This window comes from Colletotrichum graminicola, assembly GCF_000149035.1.
Source record: "Colletotrichum graminicola M1.001 genomic scaffold supercont1.13, whole genome shotgun sequence".
NCBI lineage: Eukaryota > Fungi > Ascomycota > Sordariomycetes > Glomerellales > Glomerellaceae > Colletotrichum > Colletotrichum graminicola.
The window spans coordinates 683,850-703,691 of NW_007361017.1; the positions used below are offsets into that span (position 1 = coordinate 683,850).

At 53.7% G+C, this 19,842-nt stretch overlaps 5 protein-coding genes across 5 annotated transcripts; 2 read left to right on the forward strand and 3 right to left on the reverse strand.

The window, feature by feature from the left end:
• Positions 1–2,129: 2,129 nt before the first annotated feature.
• GLRG_04260 (SH2 domain-containing protein) lies at positions 2,130–6,518 on the forward strand (the record flags this gene model as incomplete). Its single annotated transcript, XM_008094945.1, has 4 exons — positions 2,130–2,294; positions 2,348–2,521; positions 2,576–6,203; positions 6,259–6,518. 4 exons carry the CDS (start codon positions 2,130–2,132, stop codon positions 6,516–6,518), a joined length of 4,227 nt encoding a protein of 1,408 aa, XP_008093136.1.
• Positions 6,519–7,221: 703 nt separating this feature from the next.
• GLRG_04261 (beta-1,3-endoglucanase) lies at positions 7,222–9,635 on the reverse strand (the record flags this gene model as incomplete). The annotated part of the gene is made up of 5 exons (XM_008094946.1): positions 7,222–8,717; positions 8,773–8,811; positions 8,872–9,064; positions 9,118–9,184; positions 9,238–9,635. The coding sequence occupies 5 exons, from the start codon at positions 9,633–9,635 to the stop codon at positions 7,222–7,224; spliced, it is 2,193 nt and encodes a 730-aa protein (XP_008093137.1).
• Positions 9,636–12,046: 2,411 nt separating this feature from the next.
• Positions 12,047–12,988, reverse strand: GLRG_04262 (meiotic recombination protein DMC1; the record flags this gene model as incomplete). Its single annotated transcript, XM_008094947.1, has 1 exon — positions 12,047–12,988. The coding sequence occupies one exon, from the start codon at positions 12,986–12,988 to the stop codon at positions 12,047–12,049; it is 942 nt and encodes a 313-aa protein (XP_008093138.1).
• Positions 12,989–13,415: 427 nt separating this feature from the next.
• Positions 13,416–15,138, reverse strand: GLRG_04263 (MOSC domain-containing protein; the record flags this gene model as incomplete). Its single annotated transcript, XM_008094948.1, has 2 exons — positions 13,416–14,839; positions 14,919–15,138. The coding sequence occupies 2 exons, from the start codon at positions 15,136–15,138 to the stop codon at positions 13,416–13,418; spliced, it is 1,644 nt and encodes a 547-aa protein (XP_008093139.1).
• A 2,742-nt stretch (positions 15,139–17,880) lies between these two features.
• GLRG_04264 (F-box domain-containing protein) lies at positions 17,881–18,808 on the forward strand (the record flags this gene model as incomplete). The annotated part of the gene is made up of 2 exons (XM_008094949.1): positions 17,881–18,018; positions 18,077–18,808. Coding segments are annotated over 2 exons (870 nt in total), but the record flags the coding sequence as incomplete, so codon positions are not given.
• Positions 18,809–19,842: the final 1,034 nt, after the last annotated feature.

Consider the following 19,842-nt stretch of genomic DNA (forward strand, 5'->3'; position numbering starts at 1 on the left):
TTCCTGGCGAATGCGGGGTCCATTTTGCCTAATCGGTATGAACGCTATGTATTTGTGAATAAATGGCCGATGAAAGAACGAGCTCTGATTTTTTGCCTTTAGCATCGTGACGGGCTCATATTAGGGAAGTTGCCGAGCTACAGTGAGTAGATCACTGCTAATGGACGGGGTTGCGCCAACGAATAGTTTGTACGGCTAACGTACAGGGGGTCTAATGTGCGGCTATCTACAGAATCCCCCCCCCCCCCCCCCCCCCCCCCCATTTTGTACCTGCAAATACAGGTACCTAGCTTTCTGCTGGCTGGCCGCTTCTTTCTTTGCGACGACGGCGGATACGGTGGAGAAGTTGCCCCAAGGTTACTGGGTACATCGTCAGAATACGAACTAGAGCGAGCCGCTAGACCGGGCCAATGTTTGGAACGACGTTGAGACCCGGCGCCAGAGTACGGGACAGAGACTTGACGCGTGTTTTAAAGCCACAGTGCAGGAGAATCGAAGGGGGAAAAGTTGCTGTCATCCGTATCCGTTTGTACAGAGCCAGAGTTCAAATCGAACCGCTATCAGAGAGACATGCGCCCCATCTCCCTCATCTAATAATAGGCACGTTTTCTCATCCGTTCCTGTGAATACCTAGGTATCCGTCAAAGGTCGACCGTAACCCTTGACACGATAATGAAGTCCAGTCGGTTTGCCGTTTTCATCACCCCCTCGACCTATCACTTCAGTCCACAACTCTTTGGCAGGGGCTTGGGCGCCATCTTGGGGAGGCCGCGCACTGCCAAATTGTATGTGATAAGCCGGCTTGGGCTTTTGAGCCAATGGTGAAGCACTGAAGAAATCCCACTTTGTCTCTGCATCGGGGTCTTGAATCACAAAACGGCCCTGTGTCTCAGTATCTTGCCGCCTGCCCTTATTGGTGGTTCCCTACACCCCCAGCCAACACAAGACTCGAATCTCAGTGTGCATTGTCTCGTCTGCTGTCTGACAGACCCCCGATGGCTGCCCAAGCGCAGAGATTTGCCATCGAACCATTAAGTGACGGATCCGTGGCCCGTGTTGGTTGCAAAAGCGCTTACTTACCCCCCTGTAACGCCCTTGTTTGTGTCATGTTGATAAACAAGAGGCCCGGCAGGAACCATTAGCGCCCCCCTATTCGTCTCCCGCTTGACTTGACAATGCTCATTCTAGTCACGAAATCACAACGGTTATATGATATTTCAACACCTACAGACATGCTTATCCTTGCATCGCCTCTGTTTAACGGACTTCTGTGTTGGAAGCGTGGCCGGCATGGGCCGGAACGTAGCGAGATATGCAAGTCAGTCTTGTACCCAAATGTTGCAGGTGGCCGGCCGAAAGCTATTATGGCCTGGTACCCATCAACACTGACGATGCAGCAATGCCTGGGTGTTTCCATAGCAATTGCAATGCTAGGTTATTGCTCTGCGATGAGCAGGGGCTACTAACTTGATTAAGTAAGCTCGTTATCTGTTTTTAACAGAGGTTGTCCTTCACGAGTGTTAATCAGGTATTCCACATCCTTCGGGAGGTACTATTCAGCAGAGTCATGTGCGAGAATAGCAGCATGTAAGTGAGCCTGAGCTCTGGGATGCTATCTGAGTTGAGATATTGTGCGCAAATTTGGGATTTGCATCAGTGAACAGGGGATAGGGGATCATACCCGGTCGCACGTGGCTTTGGATATGATGGCATCGGATAAACCGATAAGATAGACTTATCTCGAATATCGGAATAACTATCGCACCAGCCTCAGTGGGGTCTTGCCGGACGAGGCTGGAGTCTGGGTCCCGAACGAGGCACGCTGGAGCAACCTAGGAGGTCCAAGCTTTCAATCATTCTAGGCGCAGACTTGCAAGCAGCGGCGACTGAAATTTGCCTGAATAAGGACGTGTGTTTCTCTTCAACTTCCAATCACATCCTTCTCTCCCGACCATTCAAAGATCACGTCTGGACGCCCAGTAACTACAGCCGACGTGGAGTCCACTCTCCCTTTCCGAGTTGGAGTCTGGCCAGTTGACTTCAGCGAGCGCACCGCGCTTTCAAAGTTCCCGTAGAAGTTGACGTGACTTGCCACACGCGCTCCGACTTCCACACCTGGCAACATCAGGATGAGCAACTCAATGCGTGACTTCGTTGACGGTGAGGCCGAACTCGATGACGAGGATGAGGAGTCAATGGACGAAGACATCGTTTCTTCGCGCAGAAGGAACGCGGCCCCTGAGGATTCTTCTGAAGAGGAAGAGGACGACGAGGATGAGGAGGAGGCGCGCAAAGTAGGCAGTCTTGTGAACAGCGGTTTGGCAATTTACTAATGCGAATACTATAGATCCGTGAAGGATTCATTGTCGACGAAGACGAAGAGGAGGAGGAAGGAGAGGACGAGGATGCCCACGAGCGAAAGCGGAAGCGAGAGCATCGTGACAGAGAAGAAGAGGAACAGCTCGACGAGGATGATTTGGAGCTGATCGGAGAACAAATCGAACGCCGAGCGCCCACACAGGTACGATAATCCCAGAACCACATTTGCCATGCGTCTTGCTAACGCACCTTGCAGCCGAAGTTCAAGCGCCTCAAACGGGGGCATCGCGACGAAGATGACCGTGGCCCTGAACGACGTGGCTTGGAGGACATGTTCTCTGATGACGACGAGGAAGCCAACGACTCACGGCCCTACAACCGCTCCAACTACCGATCCCAAGCTGACGAATTCGACGATTTCATCGAAGAAGACTATCCGGAGGACGAGGACGAACGGGCCCGCCAACTCGAAGATGCTGAAGTCGCCCGACCCCGTGACAAAGGGGTGGGAGGTGTTGTTGACACCGCTGGTCTCGACAAAGACGCCCTCGAGGACATGGAGGCCATTTTTGGAAACGGAGAAGACTACGACTGGGCTCTTCAAATGGAGGACGAAGAGGAGGACCGTGAGCGCGAAGAGCAGGTCATCGAGCTCAAAGATGTCTTCGAGCCATCGCAGCTAAAGGAAAAGCTCTTGACCGATGAGGACAATCAGATCCGATTCACGGACGAGCCCGAAAGGTTCCAGCTGGACAGAAAGCCCTTCAAGCACTTGCAGATTAGCGCCGAGCAATTCAAGGAGGAGGCTCGGTGGATTGCGGGTTTGATGTGGCCCAAAAAGATGCTCCAATCCGAACTTCACGGACCCTTCACCAAGGCAATCGGCAAGGTTCTCGAGTTCTTTGTTGTCGACGACGTTGAAGTCCCCTACGTCTTCCAACACCGCAAGGACTACTTGATTCATGCGAAGAAGACGAAGAATCCGGACCATCGCGACGATCCCGATGCCCCTGAATGGATTGTGAGTGCGGACAAACTGCTCACTCAGGATGATTTATGGCGTATCCTGGAACTTGACATCAAGTTTCGGTCGCTTATCGAGAAGCGGAACGCTTTGGAAAAGACACTCGAGAACCTTAAGGCGACTTCAAACGTCAAGGACGACGTGCTCGAAGACATGATTCCCCAGGCTGCGACGATGGAGGAACTGCAAGACCTTCAAGACTACCTTCACTTCCAGTACGCTGCCGAGCTCAAGGATATGTCCTCGATCAACGGCAACGGCAACCAAATGAAGCGTCCGGGCTCAAAATCAAATCTCTTTGACAGAGTCAGGCGGAGCAAAGCTTTCGGTTTCGTCCGCGCCTATGGTATCACCCCAGATCGTTTCGCTCAGAACACTCTTCGTGAAGGCAACAAGGTTTGGGCCGAAGACGACAGTCAGCTCCCGGATGATCTCGCCGACTCTCTCACCGATGAGGAGTTCCAGACCGGCGATACAGTCATGTACGCTGCTCGTCAAATGTACGCAGAGGAACTTTTCGTCAACCCTCGTATGCGCAAGCATTTCAGAGTCAATTTCTACCAAATGGGTGAGATCAGTTGTCGCCGAACGGAGAAGGGTCTGAAGAAGATCGATGAGTCGCACCCATTCTACGAGGTCAAGTACCTTATCAACCAAACCATTGCAGATGTGGCTCGCCAGCCGGAATTGTATCTCAAGATGATGAAGGCTGAAGAGGAAGGCCTCGTTGAGGTTAAGCTTACATTGGAGAATGACGAAGGCTTCAGGCGCCAACTGCGCCAAGAGTTTATTTCGGACAACTACAGTGAACTTGCTGATCGGTGGAACGAGGAACGCCAAAAGGTGCTTGACCTTGTTGTCCCCCGCTTGTCCAAGGTCATTGCCAAGGGTGTCAAAGAGTCGCTCCGCACCGCATGTCAAGAAGAAGTCCTCAAAGCTTGCCGTGAGGAATATTCCAAGAGGCTCGATCAAGCACCGTATAAGCCCAAGGGCATGATCCTTGGTACGGTGCCTCGCATCATCACTCTGTCAAACGGTATGGCGGACCCAGCTCGCGACCCCACATGCTGGGTCTCGGTTGAGGAGGACGGCCGGGTTATTGAGCAGGGCAAGCTAGGCAATCTGGCCCGTGACGAGCGTGCTCGTGAAGAGTTCGTTGAAATTGTCAACCGACGTCGCCCCGATGCCATTGGTATTAGCGGATGGTCTGCCGATACCCAGAAGCTCGTAAGAGACTTGGAGAGCTTGATCAGCGAGAAGGGTTTGATGGGTCCCGAGTTCGATGATCCCGAGCTTGGCGAGTACCGTACCGAGCCGCTCGAAGTCATCGTCGTGACCGACGAAGTCGCTCGTCTGTACAAAGACAGTCCTCGAGCGGTCGCCGAGCACCCTACTCTCAGCTCCCTGACAAGATACTGCATTGCCTTGGCGCACTACATGCAAAATCCCCTCAAGGAGTACGCGGCTCTCGGCAAGGATATAACCTCCCTAGCTTTCCATCCTTGCCAAAATCTGCTGCCTCAAGAGAAGCTTCTCAAGCACCTTGAATCGGCAATGGTCGACATGGTCAATCTCTGCGGTGTCAATATCAATGAGGCCGTTGGCGATTCTTACACGGCCAATCTGTTACCATATGTCGCGGGTCTCGGTCCCCGAAAAGCCACTAGCGTCATTAAAGCCATCAACGCAAACGGCGGAGCTGTTAGTAGCAGAGATGAGCTTGTCGGCGATCCCGACAGCGGGAAGCTTCCGGTTGTGGGCCCCAGAGTATGGAACAACTGCGCCAGTTTCTTGTTTATCGACTACGACGCAACAAATCCCACTTCGGATCCTCTCGACAATACTCGTGTTCACCCAGAGGACTACGAGTTGGGCCGGAAGATGGCGGCAGACGCTCTGGAACTTGACGAGGAAGACGTCAAGGCGGAGACCGATCACAACGGTCCAGGAGCTATCGTTCGCAAGCTCTTCAAAGAAGACGAACAAGAGAAGGTCAACGAGCTTATTCTTGAAGAGTATGCTGAGCAGCTTGAGCGGAATTACAGCCAGAGGAAGCGCGCCACACTCGAGACCATTCGAGCTGAACTTCAGGCTCCTTACGAGGAGTTGCGCCGTAACTTTGCACCTCTCGGCCCGAACGAGATCTTCACCATGTTCACCGGTGAGACAAAGGATACCCTAGCTCAAGGCATGATCATCCCTGTCAACGTGCGGGTTGTCAAAGACGACTTTGCCATCGTCAAGCTGGATTGCGGCATAGAAGGCCGCATCGAGGCCCACGATGGTCCAGATGGCGTACGAGTCAGAGGTATCTTGACCACTGGGCAAACTGTGCAAGCCAAGGTTCTCGAGGTAAATTACAAGGACTTTCTTGCTAAGCTCTCTGCAAGAGAAGCCGAAGTCAAACGCCCATACAAGCGCCCGCTTTACCACGGCCACGGGCAGTGGGACGAGAGGTTGGAGGCGGCAGATAAGGAGGAGCTCCGCGAAAAGGACAAGAGCACCGGCCGCACCCAGAGAGTCATCAAGCATCCGCTTTTCAAGCCTTTCAATGGCTTGGAGGCAGAGCAATGGCTCGGTACTCAGGCCGCCGGCGAGGTTATCATCCGCCCCTCCTCAAAAGGTAACGATCATCTAGCCATCACCTGGAAAGTTGCCGATGGTGTCTTCCAGCACGTTGATGTCCTTGAGCTCCAAAAGGAGACCGAATTCTCTGTCGGCAAGCTGCTCAGGGTGGGCGGCAAGTTCACCTACAAGGATCTGGACGAGTTGATCCATGAGCACATTGAGGCTATGTCCAGAAAGGTGGACGAAATGATGCAGCATGAGAAATTTGAGAAACGATCCAAGACGGATCTCGGTGAGTCTTGCGGTTCACGCACTTGGTGGCCGAGCACTACTGACATTGATTGCAGAGAAATGGCTCACAACGTTTATTGACGCCAACCCCAATCGTTCTGCTTACGCCTACTGCATTGATCCTAAGCACCCCGGTTACTTCTGGCTTTGCTTCAAGGCCAGTCGATCGTCAAGGGTCAACTCGTGGCCCGTCCGTGTCATCCCTGGTGGCTTCGAGTTGCTTAAGCAGGCGTACCCAGATATGCGAGCATTATGCAATGGCTTCAAGATCCGGTATCAAACGGAAATTACAAAGTTGCAGAAGGGCGGTAGATAGGCTCCCGTCCCTGGCACGCGGGATTCTCACGGATCGAAAGAACTTCCCCGGATGGGCAAATACAACAATGGCAGTATGTCGCTTGGGAGCTACTACTGAGTCTGACGACAGCATGGGGGAGACGTTCGATGACGAAGAAGGGGAGAAGAAATTCACTAGGAGCAGACGAAACAAAAAGAAGAAAAGTTGCTCTGCAGCGAGCGAGCTGGTGGGGAAAACATTTATCTAGCAATTCCTTCGGTCCCTTATTTTCAACGGGGACGAGAGAAGGGGGGGTCGAACAGCATCGTTCATGTAGATTAGTAAAATCGGCCCTTAGGGGCCAAAATTCCATTAGACAAATTGGACTCATGAAAGCAGCGATCATTGAACTCACGCCCCGGTTTTCACCCATGTCAGCAGGTTGTTGACCTTCGATAGGATTGTTCCTAACCCTTTGAGAAGAATGAGCGATCGTCACGTTGCAGGGGCATGGGTACTCTTATACGCCAACCTCTTTTCTCATTGCTATTCAGGTCAAAACTGCACCTACGCGTGTGGTATCGAAACGCGTCCAAAATATTAGGATGCTCAAAGTTTTCCAACAAATGAAACCAGAGTATCGCGCTTCCCCTTGGAAGGGGTTGCTGATTGACCCACGCATTTAAGTACATATTAAACGTTGCAATATTTGTCCCACTGACAGTATGTACTTGTATCCATTCTAGAAAACGAAGACGGCGAGCGCGCCAAGGGCCATGAGCACGAAGCTGGCGCCGACCTGGACGGCGCCGTTGACGACGACGACCGGCTTCGTCGGGCAACTAGGGCCGAAGCAGCCGGTGGTTGAGGCGCCAGGGGCGGTTCCCGTGGGCTTGAGGGCAACTGGCGTGGAGGGCTTGGCCGCTGGGATGGTGGCGTTGTGGCCGTGAGGGCTGCCGCTGGGCGCGATGGGCTTTGGGGGGAGGCCGGAGGACGATATCTGGGAGAGCGTCTTAATCACGTCCGGGGCGGAGTTGGGGGCAGAGGGAACGGCGGTCTTGGTGATGAGGGGCACGGAGGGGCCGGCGGTAGGGATCGGTTCGATAATAACGGGTACAGAGGGACCGGCGGCAGGGATCGATTTGATAATGACGGGTACGGAGGGACCGGCGGTAGGAATCGATTTGATAACAACGGGTACAGAGGGACCGGCGGCAGGGACCGACCTCGTGACCACCTTGGTGGTGACTCCTCCAATAGGGCAATCCGGAACGGACGGAGGGCACCTTGTGATGGTGTACACTGTGGTGAAAGTGGTGGTTGAGATGTCCAAGCTGGGCCCGGGCTTGTCGCTGTTGTTATGATTGTGGTTGTTGCCTCTGACTGGCTCCGTGGGCTGGGGAGCAGGCACCGGCGAAACGGGGCATATGGTGGTGTAGAGAGCGATGGTCTCGGTGATGACCTTGCCAATACGGCCAGGGCAATCAGTAACGGTCGGAGGGCACGCTGTGACAGTCGAGACCTTGGTGGTGTAGATTGTCGAGGTGGTCAGCTGGGCAGTGGTCGTCGGAATGGCGTGGGTCTGCTTGTTGGTGATATCGCTTCCTGAGACGACAGCGCTCTTGTCAGTGACAATGTCCTTGGTGGGGACAGCGGTCTGGGTGACAGAGCCATCGTCATCCTCATTGCACACGTCCTCGTCGGTGACGCTGCCGGACTTAATGGAGCTGGGCGCGGAGCCAGTGGCTGACGCGAACTTGGTGACGCTGACACTTGCGGTGATAGTGCCAGCAGCTGTGCCGGAAGCAGTGAGGAAAGCAGACTTGTCGGTAACCTTGGCGGTGCCCGTCTGCGAGTGAGAGTCGCCAGCCAAGGCGGATATAGAGGCTGACGCAGACGCAGATGCAGATGCCGAGGTCGAGATCACGGGTTTGCTGCCCTCCTTGAAGACGCGGATGTCCTTGATCTTGAAGTAGGTTTCCTTGTAAACCGAGGGGTTCTGCGCAACGTAAGATGAGCAGACAGCGTGGCCTGTGGACGTGGCACATTGGTCCTTCCAGATGAACTCGTTGCCAGCGAGAACGCCGCAAAAGTCGATGTTGATCACGAGTCGCTGGTCTGAGAAGTGGCTCTTAATGTTACACTTGTCGTTGGAGATCAGCATGGAAGGGGTACCCCAAGAGGAGGTGTCGGGCGAGTCGGATCCGATATCCTTGGGAGCGGCATCGTGAGTCCATGCTAGGAGCGAGGTCAGCCATCTGGTGCAGTCCAGGCTGTTCAGGGTCGGGCTTACCAAAGAACTTGATATACTCGTCGGTCCACTCAACGGCATCTGTGAAAGGTGTTAAAAACGTTGGTTCGTGGGATTTGAAGCCCGTCTAGCTTTACTTACAGATACCACCATCGGCAGAGCCCCAAGGGTCGGCCGATGTGGCGGTGGCACCACATCCCTCATTCTGGTACTGGCCAGGGGCCCACTGGTCACAGTTGGCCGTATTGACCTTGGAAGTCTGGCCGACCTCGCTGATGATACACTGGCCCTGCTCTTCCGAGTGGTAGGTGTGGGCAGCGGGCTTGTTGGCAGCCTACAGCGTTCTTAGCAATGACTATGCATGGCGGTTGTGGTTTAAGTCCTTACCGCATTGTTCCAGCCCTCAAACCAGTCGAGCTCACCCTTCTGGGGCCACGGGGCGCCGTAAGACCAGCTTCGGATACGTTAGTCCACATATAGTACAACATTGTCATGGTAAAGACTTACAAAGCGGGCCACGCACCGCAGACAGGCTTGGGTAGGTGGGAGAAGCGGGCGACCATAAGGGACTTGTTGTAGATAGCCTTGCTCTCGAGCCTCACACTGGAACGACCGACGCCGGGAAACTCGGTGATATTTTGGGTGTCAGCGCCCAAGTAGACCTCCCCCCCGGCGTTGCTGATGAGGCCCAGCTTTTGAGCATCGACACGGGTCCGGTAGTTAATGTAACCCGAGGTGAGGTCGACATCGTTGTAGTTGCCAGTATCGTATCTGCTCTCGAAGAATTCAAACTTGTCAAAGAAGTTCGTCGAGTCGTAGGTGTCGTCCAGGACGAACTGCTTGGCGGCGGTGGCACCAGCCAAGGCGAGGGCAGCCGTGCCAAGGGCAAAGAGTGAAGGGGCCATAGTGGCTGCGTAGGAATCAACGAATGATAAGCTTGATGTAATTTAGGTGAGGTATAACGAGTGACTTGACGTTAGATACGTCGTTGGACGAGCTGGACGGCTCCGGAGACTGCTGGACGGCACGGTCGTTGGCTGGTGCGTGCTGTGTGAAGAGGAGGAAAGCCCGCATCCCTGACGGCGGACGAAGTGCTGCTTATGATGCCCACGCGCTCCCATCGTGGGTAATTTGGACATCTCTCTTGCGCCGCCGCCAGATTAGCCACTTACACGCGCATATGCAAGGCGGCATTACGCTCAGGACAGCCTCCGTGAACTAGGTGAGCCCCTCATCTTAGTACCAACATCCTTAGGGGCCCTCTCTCGGACTCTTCAATCGGTCTGGCTGGGTTGAGTTGGCCGCACAGCCCATGTTTCCCGGAAGGGAGGGGAGGGCTGCAAAGAAGGCTTCATGATGCACACTACGAATCAACAGCTGTAATGAAAACGGTCGGAGCCAAGCATCGCGAGGTCCGGGCGAGCTGACGGTGGGTGGTTCCTAGCCTACACCGGATCAGGTGCGGGAAAGAAGGGCCTGGGAAATTGCAAGAATGCCATACGTTGACAATGATTGGGGGGATTCCGTGACGGCCGCCGAGGGCGTCGAGCGATGTGGTGGTTTTCGAGTCACATCAGTCGACAGGCTAGCTCGAAGGGGATGCTGGCTAGTAAATAGGAGAACCTAGCGCCAGCCGCAAGAAGCTAATAGTGGCTGGACTTTTTGACTCTTCAGTAGATAGCACGGTCGCCGCGGCTCGATGGAACAGCTGTTCTTTCCATACCTATGTCCCAACATGCGATGATGCAGATTGGCGTGACTGATACAGGTACACGCGATGGTAACAGGGAAGCGAGGGCTTCTTGTTCTTACACGCGCTGTGCCACGAGACGAAATGCGAAAAAAAGGTGCTTTCGTACGCAACACGTTGCGCTGGTGTCTAAGCCGCGAGTCGTCGTTCGTCCTCCCATGTTCTCATAGGGTTTCTCACGTTATCATGGACACTTGCCGGGGAGTCGCTTCTCATCACGTCAAGGTCTGTGTGGTAAAGGCAAATGTTTCTACTTTCAACCTTGCGCTAAAATCCAGGCCAGGGCGAGCACACGACGGGGTTGATGGGCTGCTATTCTCGGCAGAGCTGACCATGACACGTCGTCGGAGCGTATTGACGGACATCGCTTGGCAGGGTCTCAGCGCTCGAGGTCAGGGGAATGGAGATGAAAGGTTGTGGAGATGTCGGCCGAGCTCGAGCTATGCCACTTCCGACCTCGGCGCCGGGCCATGGGACGGGACTCGCGATCCAGTCGTCCTGGGGCTGCAAGGCCAGAGACGATGCCCAAAAAATCACCATCATGCCAGAGTCTGCCAAACAAGGTGGATGTCGCCATGCAGTACGGGATAGGTAAGTATGTGGGCATGCGCAAATGACCTTTTGTGATCCTTTGGAAGCGGGGTCTATGTGATAAAAACTGTGTTTGTGAACTCCTGTCGGGGAGGGAGACATTTCAAAGAGATTTGAGAGGTAGAGAGATGTCAGTGGGAAATCCGTTTCCTGGAATGATCCCCTGCATCATGGGCCACGAAGAAACCCGCCTGTGTGGTAGCCCAGGACTAGCAGGTCCAGCAAATCGTCCGCCAGGACCGGCTGCGAAACACGAGACCGCGGCTTGCGACGCCATACCCTTTTACGACCAAGTGAAGAAACGACTAGAGGGGGGAAAGGCGAAACATTTAAAAATATGAGGCTGGGCGGTTCACAAACTTGCCACCACACACGTGGCTTCGTATTGTTTCTGCCGACGACGCTGAATGGCGTGGTGGTCATGACCAGCCCAGCCCGTCACTGTCTGTACCGGATGCACTTATGTTTTTTCCGACTCGATTAATACAGTATCTCCTCATGTTGTTGGGTCCTTTGGCTCTGACCAAAGAAGCATCTGAGTGCAATGCTTTCTCGTCGTGGGACGGCCTCAGGGGCAGTCGGCCGAGGGCAATTCTGGTTCCAATGGCTAGCACGGCGAATCTGCCACGGCCATACTGGCATTTATCGCCGGTCCTCCGACCTTTGTCATCTGGTGCAAAGTTAGTCTCTGATGTTTGATAGGTTGTGACTGAAATGAAGGTCTTTTTTTTTCTCCCTTGCTTTTCCATGAGATTTCAGACAAGTTTGAGAAGATATGGTAACGCGGTGTTTGTCGGCACTGCACCACTGAATCCGGGACAAGCCCTTCATCGCAAGGTGCTTCGCTGGCCCCGCGTGCGTCATCATATAGAGGGAAGAGACCGGTATGGAACAGAAGACAGAGCTTACAGTGTAACAGCGTTATGTAAATGGGTATCTTTTGTTGGTTGGTCGACGAGATGCTCCGCCGTAGGATCATGTCTCGGGCCTGAACTTCCCACGCTTCTCCTTCATCGCTTCGACCTTCTTCCGGTCCTCGTCGAACCTCTTCATCAACGCGGCCTGCTCTGCCTTGCGGCGCTCCCGCAGCTGGAAGCGGTAGAAGTCCGTCGTCTCCGACTTCTTCTTCTCCGCCTTGTCCACCATCTTCTGTCGGGCCTCCTCTGCCTCGTTCTTGTTCGCGGGCGCCACACGGCCGCCGCGGACGACTGTGACGAACCCGTCCTCGTCCGGCTCGTTGCGCAGCCTCTTGGCCATCTCCGCAGCTTCCTTCTCCTTGCGGTTGAAGACGTTGAAGAAGGCGTGTACCGACTTCTGCGTCGCCGCCTTGTCGCAGCGTGTCAGCTGCATATGCGCCGTTATCCATTGCGAGCCGAGCTCGGAAAGGTCGGAGGAAACGCCTTCCCCCCAGACAGGGAACTTCTTGGACTTGCTTGTCTTCTTGATGGCCTTCATTACGAGTTCGACGCTCTTCTCGTCGGCCAAGAGAACAATGGCGCTGCTGCCGCTTTTCCGCAGCCTTCTTGTCCAGATTTCAGGCAGCCGGGCAACCTCTTCCTCTTTTGCTCTCTCTTCTGCCTCCTGCTCATCGCGCTTGCGCTTCTTGCCAAAGCCCGTCACCTTCACAGCCTGGGCTGGATCAATGGCCGTGGTGGTTTTCCGCTCATTCTCGAATGCAATGCTCTCGAAACGGCCAGGTCCAACGAGCGCCGCAAACACTTGGCGGAAGTGGGCTTCGGTACTGTCGACGGGGACGTTCTTGAGGAAAAGACTCCGGTCGTCGATTTCGGTCGGGATCTTGGACGCATTCCGACGGACGCGGATTTCGTGGAGGGCGGTAATAGGGCAAGAGGGGAGAGCCGGCAGCTTCACCGGCAGGATGACGAAGCCATCTCCTTGGGACTCGGTAGGTGACATGGTGTGGGAGCGTGGTCGACACCAAGAATGTGCTTGTCGTCCTCAAGAAATGAACCGGGAGCTGCCAAAATTCTCGCCGGATCCAAGCCAAAGAAAAAGTTGGAGTGGGGTCAATGTTCTTATCGGTACGTTCTTCTATTGGTCCGATGTCTCAAGCATGGGGCCGTATCAGTTCTTATCGACGATGACGGCCGCTCACACCGAGCGCAGTAAAGACTCTTCCCAATTCAGCTGCGGACGTCGGAAACATAACCAAGCCATCATACTACCCACCATCTATCTGACTCTTGGGACTGCTTTTCGTAGCGAGAATGCCATGAAACTCAGCCAGAGTCGAGGAATGTACAGAATATGAGGAGCGAACCAAGTGATCAGGCATAAACCACTACTTCAGTGCTCGGGAATAATCGTTCCAGAACCAACACAATCAGACCTCAATGGAGATTCTTCCGATGCCGCGGCTCACGCAACTCAACATCGATCCGACCTTGTCCTCGGGAGTCAAAGCCGTGCCCCTGTGGTCAACCCGGCCGCTTTTCAGTCCGACCTTGCACGTTCCGCAGTTGCCGACCTCGCAGCTGCTTTCGATATCTTCCCCGACCTCTCGTTTGAGAACCTCCAACAGCGTCTCCTCCCCCCCAACCTTGAGCACCTTGCCCTCTCGGTTTATAACATCTACCTCGAACGGGTCTCCTGACGTGTCTGCAGAGAATACTTCGTAGTGAACGTCGCTCTCGTCGAGACCGCACTCCTCTGCCGCTTTCCTTGCGGCCTCCATCATTCGTGTAGGTCCGCAAACGTAGACATGGCTGTTCCACTTGAGCGTCCGCATGATGTGGCCGATATCCATCCTCTCCCCTGCGGACCTGTCGTACAGTCGCACGCTGCCGCCGAGGGCTTCCAAGCGTGGTCTGAAAGGCACGTCGTCGGCCGAACGTACGGCGTAATGCATCTCAAAGTTGTAGTGAACTTTGTGGTAGGCCTCGGCGAGAGCCAGGAAGGCGGTAATGCCGATGCCGCCGACTATGAAGACGTGATTGCTCGAGGCACTGGCGACCTGTACGTCGGTGGTGATCCTCCCGACCTGGAGAACGTCTCCAACAGCCATGGACTCGTGGAGGTAACGGGACCCCCCACGACTCTGGGCCTCCAGGGCCACACCGAGTTCGAATTTGTTGCGGTTTCCAGAAACAATCGAGTAAGACCGAAGGAGGCCGTTGGGAAGCTTGAGCTTTGCGTGGGCTCCGGGCTGTAGATACTCAGGCTTCTCATCCGGTTTGACAGTAGCCTCGACAACAAAAAGTGCGATTCGCGGGGTTTGCATCGACTTCTCGATAATTTTGAAGTTGCGCCATTTATCGCCCTTTTCCCTCTTCTCCTGAGCCTTGGCCTTGGCCACTCGTCGCTGGAAGGCACCGCGACTCTCCTTGCCCAACTCCTCGACCGCCGCCAACTCCTCGTTCATGGCCAAGTCCGCCTGGTTCCTGTGCAAATATTCCTGAATCCTCTCAATGGTCCACTTGGGCCACTTCCGCTCAACGAGCCTGATCTCGTCGCCTGCCTTAACAGTGCCTTCCTTGAGTACCCGATAATACCAGCCGGTCCTGCTGGTCTTGAACGTTGTCGGAGCAAAGTTCTTGAGCTGGAACCGGTGGTTTAGCTTGTAGCATGGTTGGCGCGGTAGGCTGACTTGAAGCACGACCTCGTCGCCAACAGCGATGACGTCTCCGATGCAGACGTTCCGCTCATTCATATGTTTTGTGACAAAATTTTCACCGAATGCACCCGGCTTGAAGCGATCTGCTGCTGCAGGATACTCTTTGGCCCAGCCAGGATAGTGTGAGGAGCAATCTGGACGAACACTTCTCAGTCTGTACCGTATCGGCAGAGCACCGTAGGCATGGATGCGGTGGCTAAGTAAGCTACTTACAGCCGTGAATTGCCTTGTCGGGGCCGCCATGGAAGGTCGGGTCATGCTCGTCCGCCTCGAGGCCAAGTAAAGAGACACGGACTGGCCCTTCCCTCAAGGTTTTGTCTATTCCAGATTCGACCTCTAACCCGGGCATCTTCTTCATCATGCTGGTTCGGACCTCTAACAGAATGTCACTCGTAAACTTCGACCAGAGGTCGATCTCTTGCGCAGGTCCCATGGTTGTTTTCAGTGCGTGTAGATGATAAGAACGGTTGCGGAGAATTGAGGTAAAGTGGTATGGAAGACGGAAGGTCTCCTCTCTACCTAAGCTGCATATCTCACTCAGGGATTGATGATTATGATAGCCGTGTGAACTGCGATACTTACGCACAGTACGGTGTTCCCCGCAAGATAGTCAGCACTAAGGTAGCCAGGTCCGGGACCATCGGCCGGCGGTATCTAGAACCCCTGCGTCGGCAACAGGGGATCCAAGGTTGTTACACCACGGCAGCAAGTCGCGATATGGTGTCGGACCCCGACCACAGCCGGACATAAGGCTATCAGTATTGCAAGTCGGTAATGGGCTAGCATATCTCTATCAAAACAGAGCCTCATCGTGGTAGAGACCGCTGTTGCAGAGTAGCCTTGACCGCGCCCGGTCAAGAAAGCGAAACGCTGGAACATGGGCCCTTCTCAACCGGTTGCAGTAAGATAGCATGAAGACTTAACTTAATTCCGGCTTCAGGCAATGCGGCTCTGGTAATGGTGCTGCAGCCCTAGAAACCGCAGGCAATATCAGAACCTTGGTTTGTTTTACTACAAGGGGCGTCTTGGCTGGAAAAAAAGAAACTCACCGTCATTAGCGTTCGTCGCTTTAGCTACGTCGACGCCGCCCTGCGTTGTCGCCGAACGCAACGTCAATGGCTTTTACATGGTATCCGGATCCTTGGTGACAACCCGGCTCTTTGTGGCCAGGCGAGCCCACGATGGGGATCTAGAGTCGTACATATGTGTCATGAAGTGCATTTTCCTTGCTGTTACTGACGCCCTCAATGACGGTTCAGACATCACAGTGCACTCGAATAGCAACACAAGATTGATGTTTCCAAGGTGGATACAATCCTCAAACTCAATCTGGTTTCTGCACTTTCGGGCCCCAAACTACAGCCCTCATTGTCCATTCCGATGAATTCCGACAAACGGTGATGGTTGGCCAAGTAACTGCCGCACCATCATGCCATTCTCTCTATTGTAGAACGCTGCCTGAATCACCACTTGATGTCTCGTGCGAGCTACTTGCTTCTGGGATGTTTCTAGCGAATGGGGCAACGCCACATCATTTGCTCATGGGGTGCAACACAAGTTTCTGGTCGGTTTCTGGACGTGTGTGTCCCACTGGTTGGTCGTCTTCGTGACGAGCCTGGTGACAGAGAGAGGGGCGGCACACGTTGCGAGGGCAAGCAAGCCCCTAGGAATGGCCCAAGGCCTATGCAGCTCATCGCCCCGGCCTTTTAACTGACTGACGTTGATCGAAAGAGGAAACACAGGTGATACCTCGTCCTTGGGAGAAGCTCTCAAGTCCGAGTGAGGCTCTTCGTGACGATCGCCTGCGAGAGCTGGCGTAATCACAATTCAGGAAACGGGACATTCGCTTCGGTATCCAGTCATGGAGCAATACCCTCCCCTGGCATTAAACCTAAAGGACTTGTAAGCATGGAACCAAATCACTGACGGCTCCTTCGCGCAGCCGGGCGGCGCAAGCTGAGGGTGGGGGCGTAGAACTATTGTAAGCCGGCTGGCGGCGATGAGGTGATTGATACGAGCAGGGAAGATGTGTTTTTATTGTTGTTTTTTTCTTATTGTTATTCATTTAACAGAAAACGAGGAACTTCGTAAGGCCGCCGCAGGGTTTATGGTTATTACTCGAGGACAGAGGCTGAAAGCGGAGCCGCAACGACGGAGAGATGCCTACGCACGCTCGGCTGTATGAAGATAGTTCAGTTCAGGTCGCACTCTTTCACATTCAAGAAAGATTGGCGGGGAGGCGGGCTGCCTCGGAAACCACGTAGGTACCTAGGTAGCTAGCTATGTTTGAGCCGCATACTACCGGTAGGTAGGGAGTGGGGCGCCCCATCGGCGTTCATTCTATTGGGCGAATTGTGGTCACAGGGATAGTACCCACATGTCTCTGTGCATTTGTATGTATTTATCGCGGCAAGTGAACATGATGCTTGGTACTTTGTCTTGGCGCAGAGCCTCACCCCCCTCTCCTCATAGTTCATCTGTGGGGAGCAGGCCTCCCCCTCTAGCCCCGTCCAATGTTCCCGCCTATTACCTACGCATACTCTTGAACATCCGTAGGGATAAGTCAAGTCAGTCAATCAATAGGAAGACTGGTCTCACCGCGTAGCTAGCTAGGTGGTTTAGCGCGCCTCGCATCTAATTTTGTTGGCGTCGCAAATAAACCTCGCATGGTGAAAGGTTAGCCTACCTAGGTAGGTGGTTAGATGACCAGTGTGACCTCTGCTAATGATCAGGCTGTCATCGGAGAATGCATCTCATTTTCTCTGTACCACGATCCGGTTTCTTATGCAACAATGCCCATAATTCAACTTGGTTCCCTGCATGGGGGAACCGAGGCTGTATATGACATTACCCAGGATTGTCCCCCCCCCGGGCCCTTTTTGCTTTTCTTTCAGACTAGGGATGACCCATTGCCTTTGGTATGTTGCGGCTCTGCTTAAAGCTTTTATTAAAACGGGGTTGTTCAGTCCCTTCCCCTTCCTGCTAGCATCACACTTGAACGTGCTTTCGTTGGGTTGCTTGCTCCGCCAACTCCAGTACAGTCCCTCCACCGCACAAACCCTGTTTGGGCAGCGACCTTGCCTCGTGTTGCCTTCTTCCTCGCCTTCTCATACGATACGCAGTTCCACTCAGATGATTCGGAGACGAGACCAAAACAGCCGTCGACTCCACGATAATGCAACGGTTGCCTATCGAGATCATGTCATACATTGCCAATTCTCTGGACTTACATGACATATTCAACCTCAGCTTGACCTGTTCCCAATTCAGATACATTGTTTACAATGACGATATCTGCCGGGCCGCACTCGAGGTAAGGCCCCCTTCTTCCAGTAGCATCGTTCTGGTACAACACTGACTATGTGCCTTAGACCAACGCCTCCTACTCAGCTGAGGTTCAAAATGCCCGCTCCTCGAGGCAATATGCTCGTTCCTTGCGGCGATTGGTCAAGACTCAAATTGCAATTTCCGCAGCCGCGCCATACTCTGTTGCACTTGTTGCCCAAGCAGACGAGTATCTGTACTGTGATGGCATGCTTTGCTATACACATGGCCACGAGTCGCTCCGTCTGCTCCATTTACATGAGTCTTCTGGCTCCGAGATTGTCATCGATATCTACACGCTACTGCAGTCCGCCTTGGAATCGAATACCAGAGATAGCAGATGCAAGTTTCGCCCAATTCACTTCGCCTGTGGGATTGTAACCTGCCTTTACAGCCCGCCAAAATCCGAAGGCCGAAGCCGCCTCATTATTCTAGATCTACAGCAAAAGAGGCTCCTGGCAGCTCATTGTCTCGGATCTACATCCAAGTTGTTTGTGCGCAATAACAGGGAACATCTTTATTATGGCACCCACTCTCTGACTGGCGATGACGGCTTCAAAAGATGGGCTCTCAAGCGATTTGACATCTGCAAGGAGCAATGGGCCCCGGGCCATCTGGAGCTTGAAGACTTAGTCGGGTCAGATATTGGTGCCACTGTCTGTTTTGAGTTACTTGGCAATCACTTCTATGGAATTTCAAGCCTGAATACTTTCGAGGCCTATGAGAACGACTGGACTTCGTATTACTACGGATTTCGTCTGCCGGTAGGGAGCTCACGGGCCGAGGACATGCAGCTAACATCGAAAAATGCCATGTGGCGGCGGCAACATGATGAGGGGCCAATAGATGATAGGTGGAGTACTCTGCGACTCGAAAAGGACCCAGTCACTGGAGTTATTATGGTCTTAGAGTGCCGAAGAGAGTGGCTCGTCGACGAGTGTTCAAGCACAAGGACATCATATCGAACAGCACTTGAGTTTTCTGATCGTCGACACGGTTTGGGCGAAGACTCCGATTCGGACTCCGGCTCTGAAAGCGATATTGGAACCAGCGAGATGTTATCTGTTCATCCGTGCTTGACTGGCATGATAGCGTATACTAAAAAACAACGCAAGGAATCGTGTTTTCACAGAGGTGATGACGGCTTTACAATCCCGGCAATCACTCTCAGTCAATGTTTTATACGCCGTTACAACGATTCCTGCGAAACATTTATCGACCTAGTTAACGACCCTGAAGCTGCCGATTTGCTGAAGCGGAGACTACAGTTACGTTGTATATCCCGCTCTAGTTTTGCTGGGAACAAACAATGTCTACAAGAAACCGTTGCTGACGACTCTACACAAGCCGCTCTCCAGCTGTCCACGCTGAATAAGATATCATGGTGGCCGCCAAAAGTTGACGTAAGCCAGAATGACGTACGCTTAGCGGAGTTGGACAGCTTGCTTAATCCAAAGGGCCACATCACTCAAAGCCCTATCTCGGGGGTTATGGACGACCGCTCTATGATTTATGCGGTCGGTCCGCGTGAGCCCCAGAGTAAACGGCCTCTGGTATTCATCTCATTCGACCCTGCTATCAAACTTCCAAATACCAACCACTGGCCCGGTGGCCCAATGGTGCCAGCACGAACTCGACCGAAGACGCAGGGTGATAATACGGTGGACCCCTGTCCCTATCCCACACCACAGTCGTTGCCGGTCTCGGGACCTACGTCGAGAAACCCGTCTTTCAGTGAGGCGCCTTTTCCTGGGCCAAATCAGTCATCGACGGGTCTGTTCCGAGACACCCGCGGACTCTACGAACCTACTTG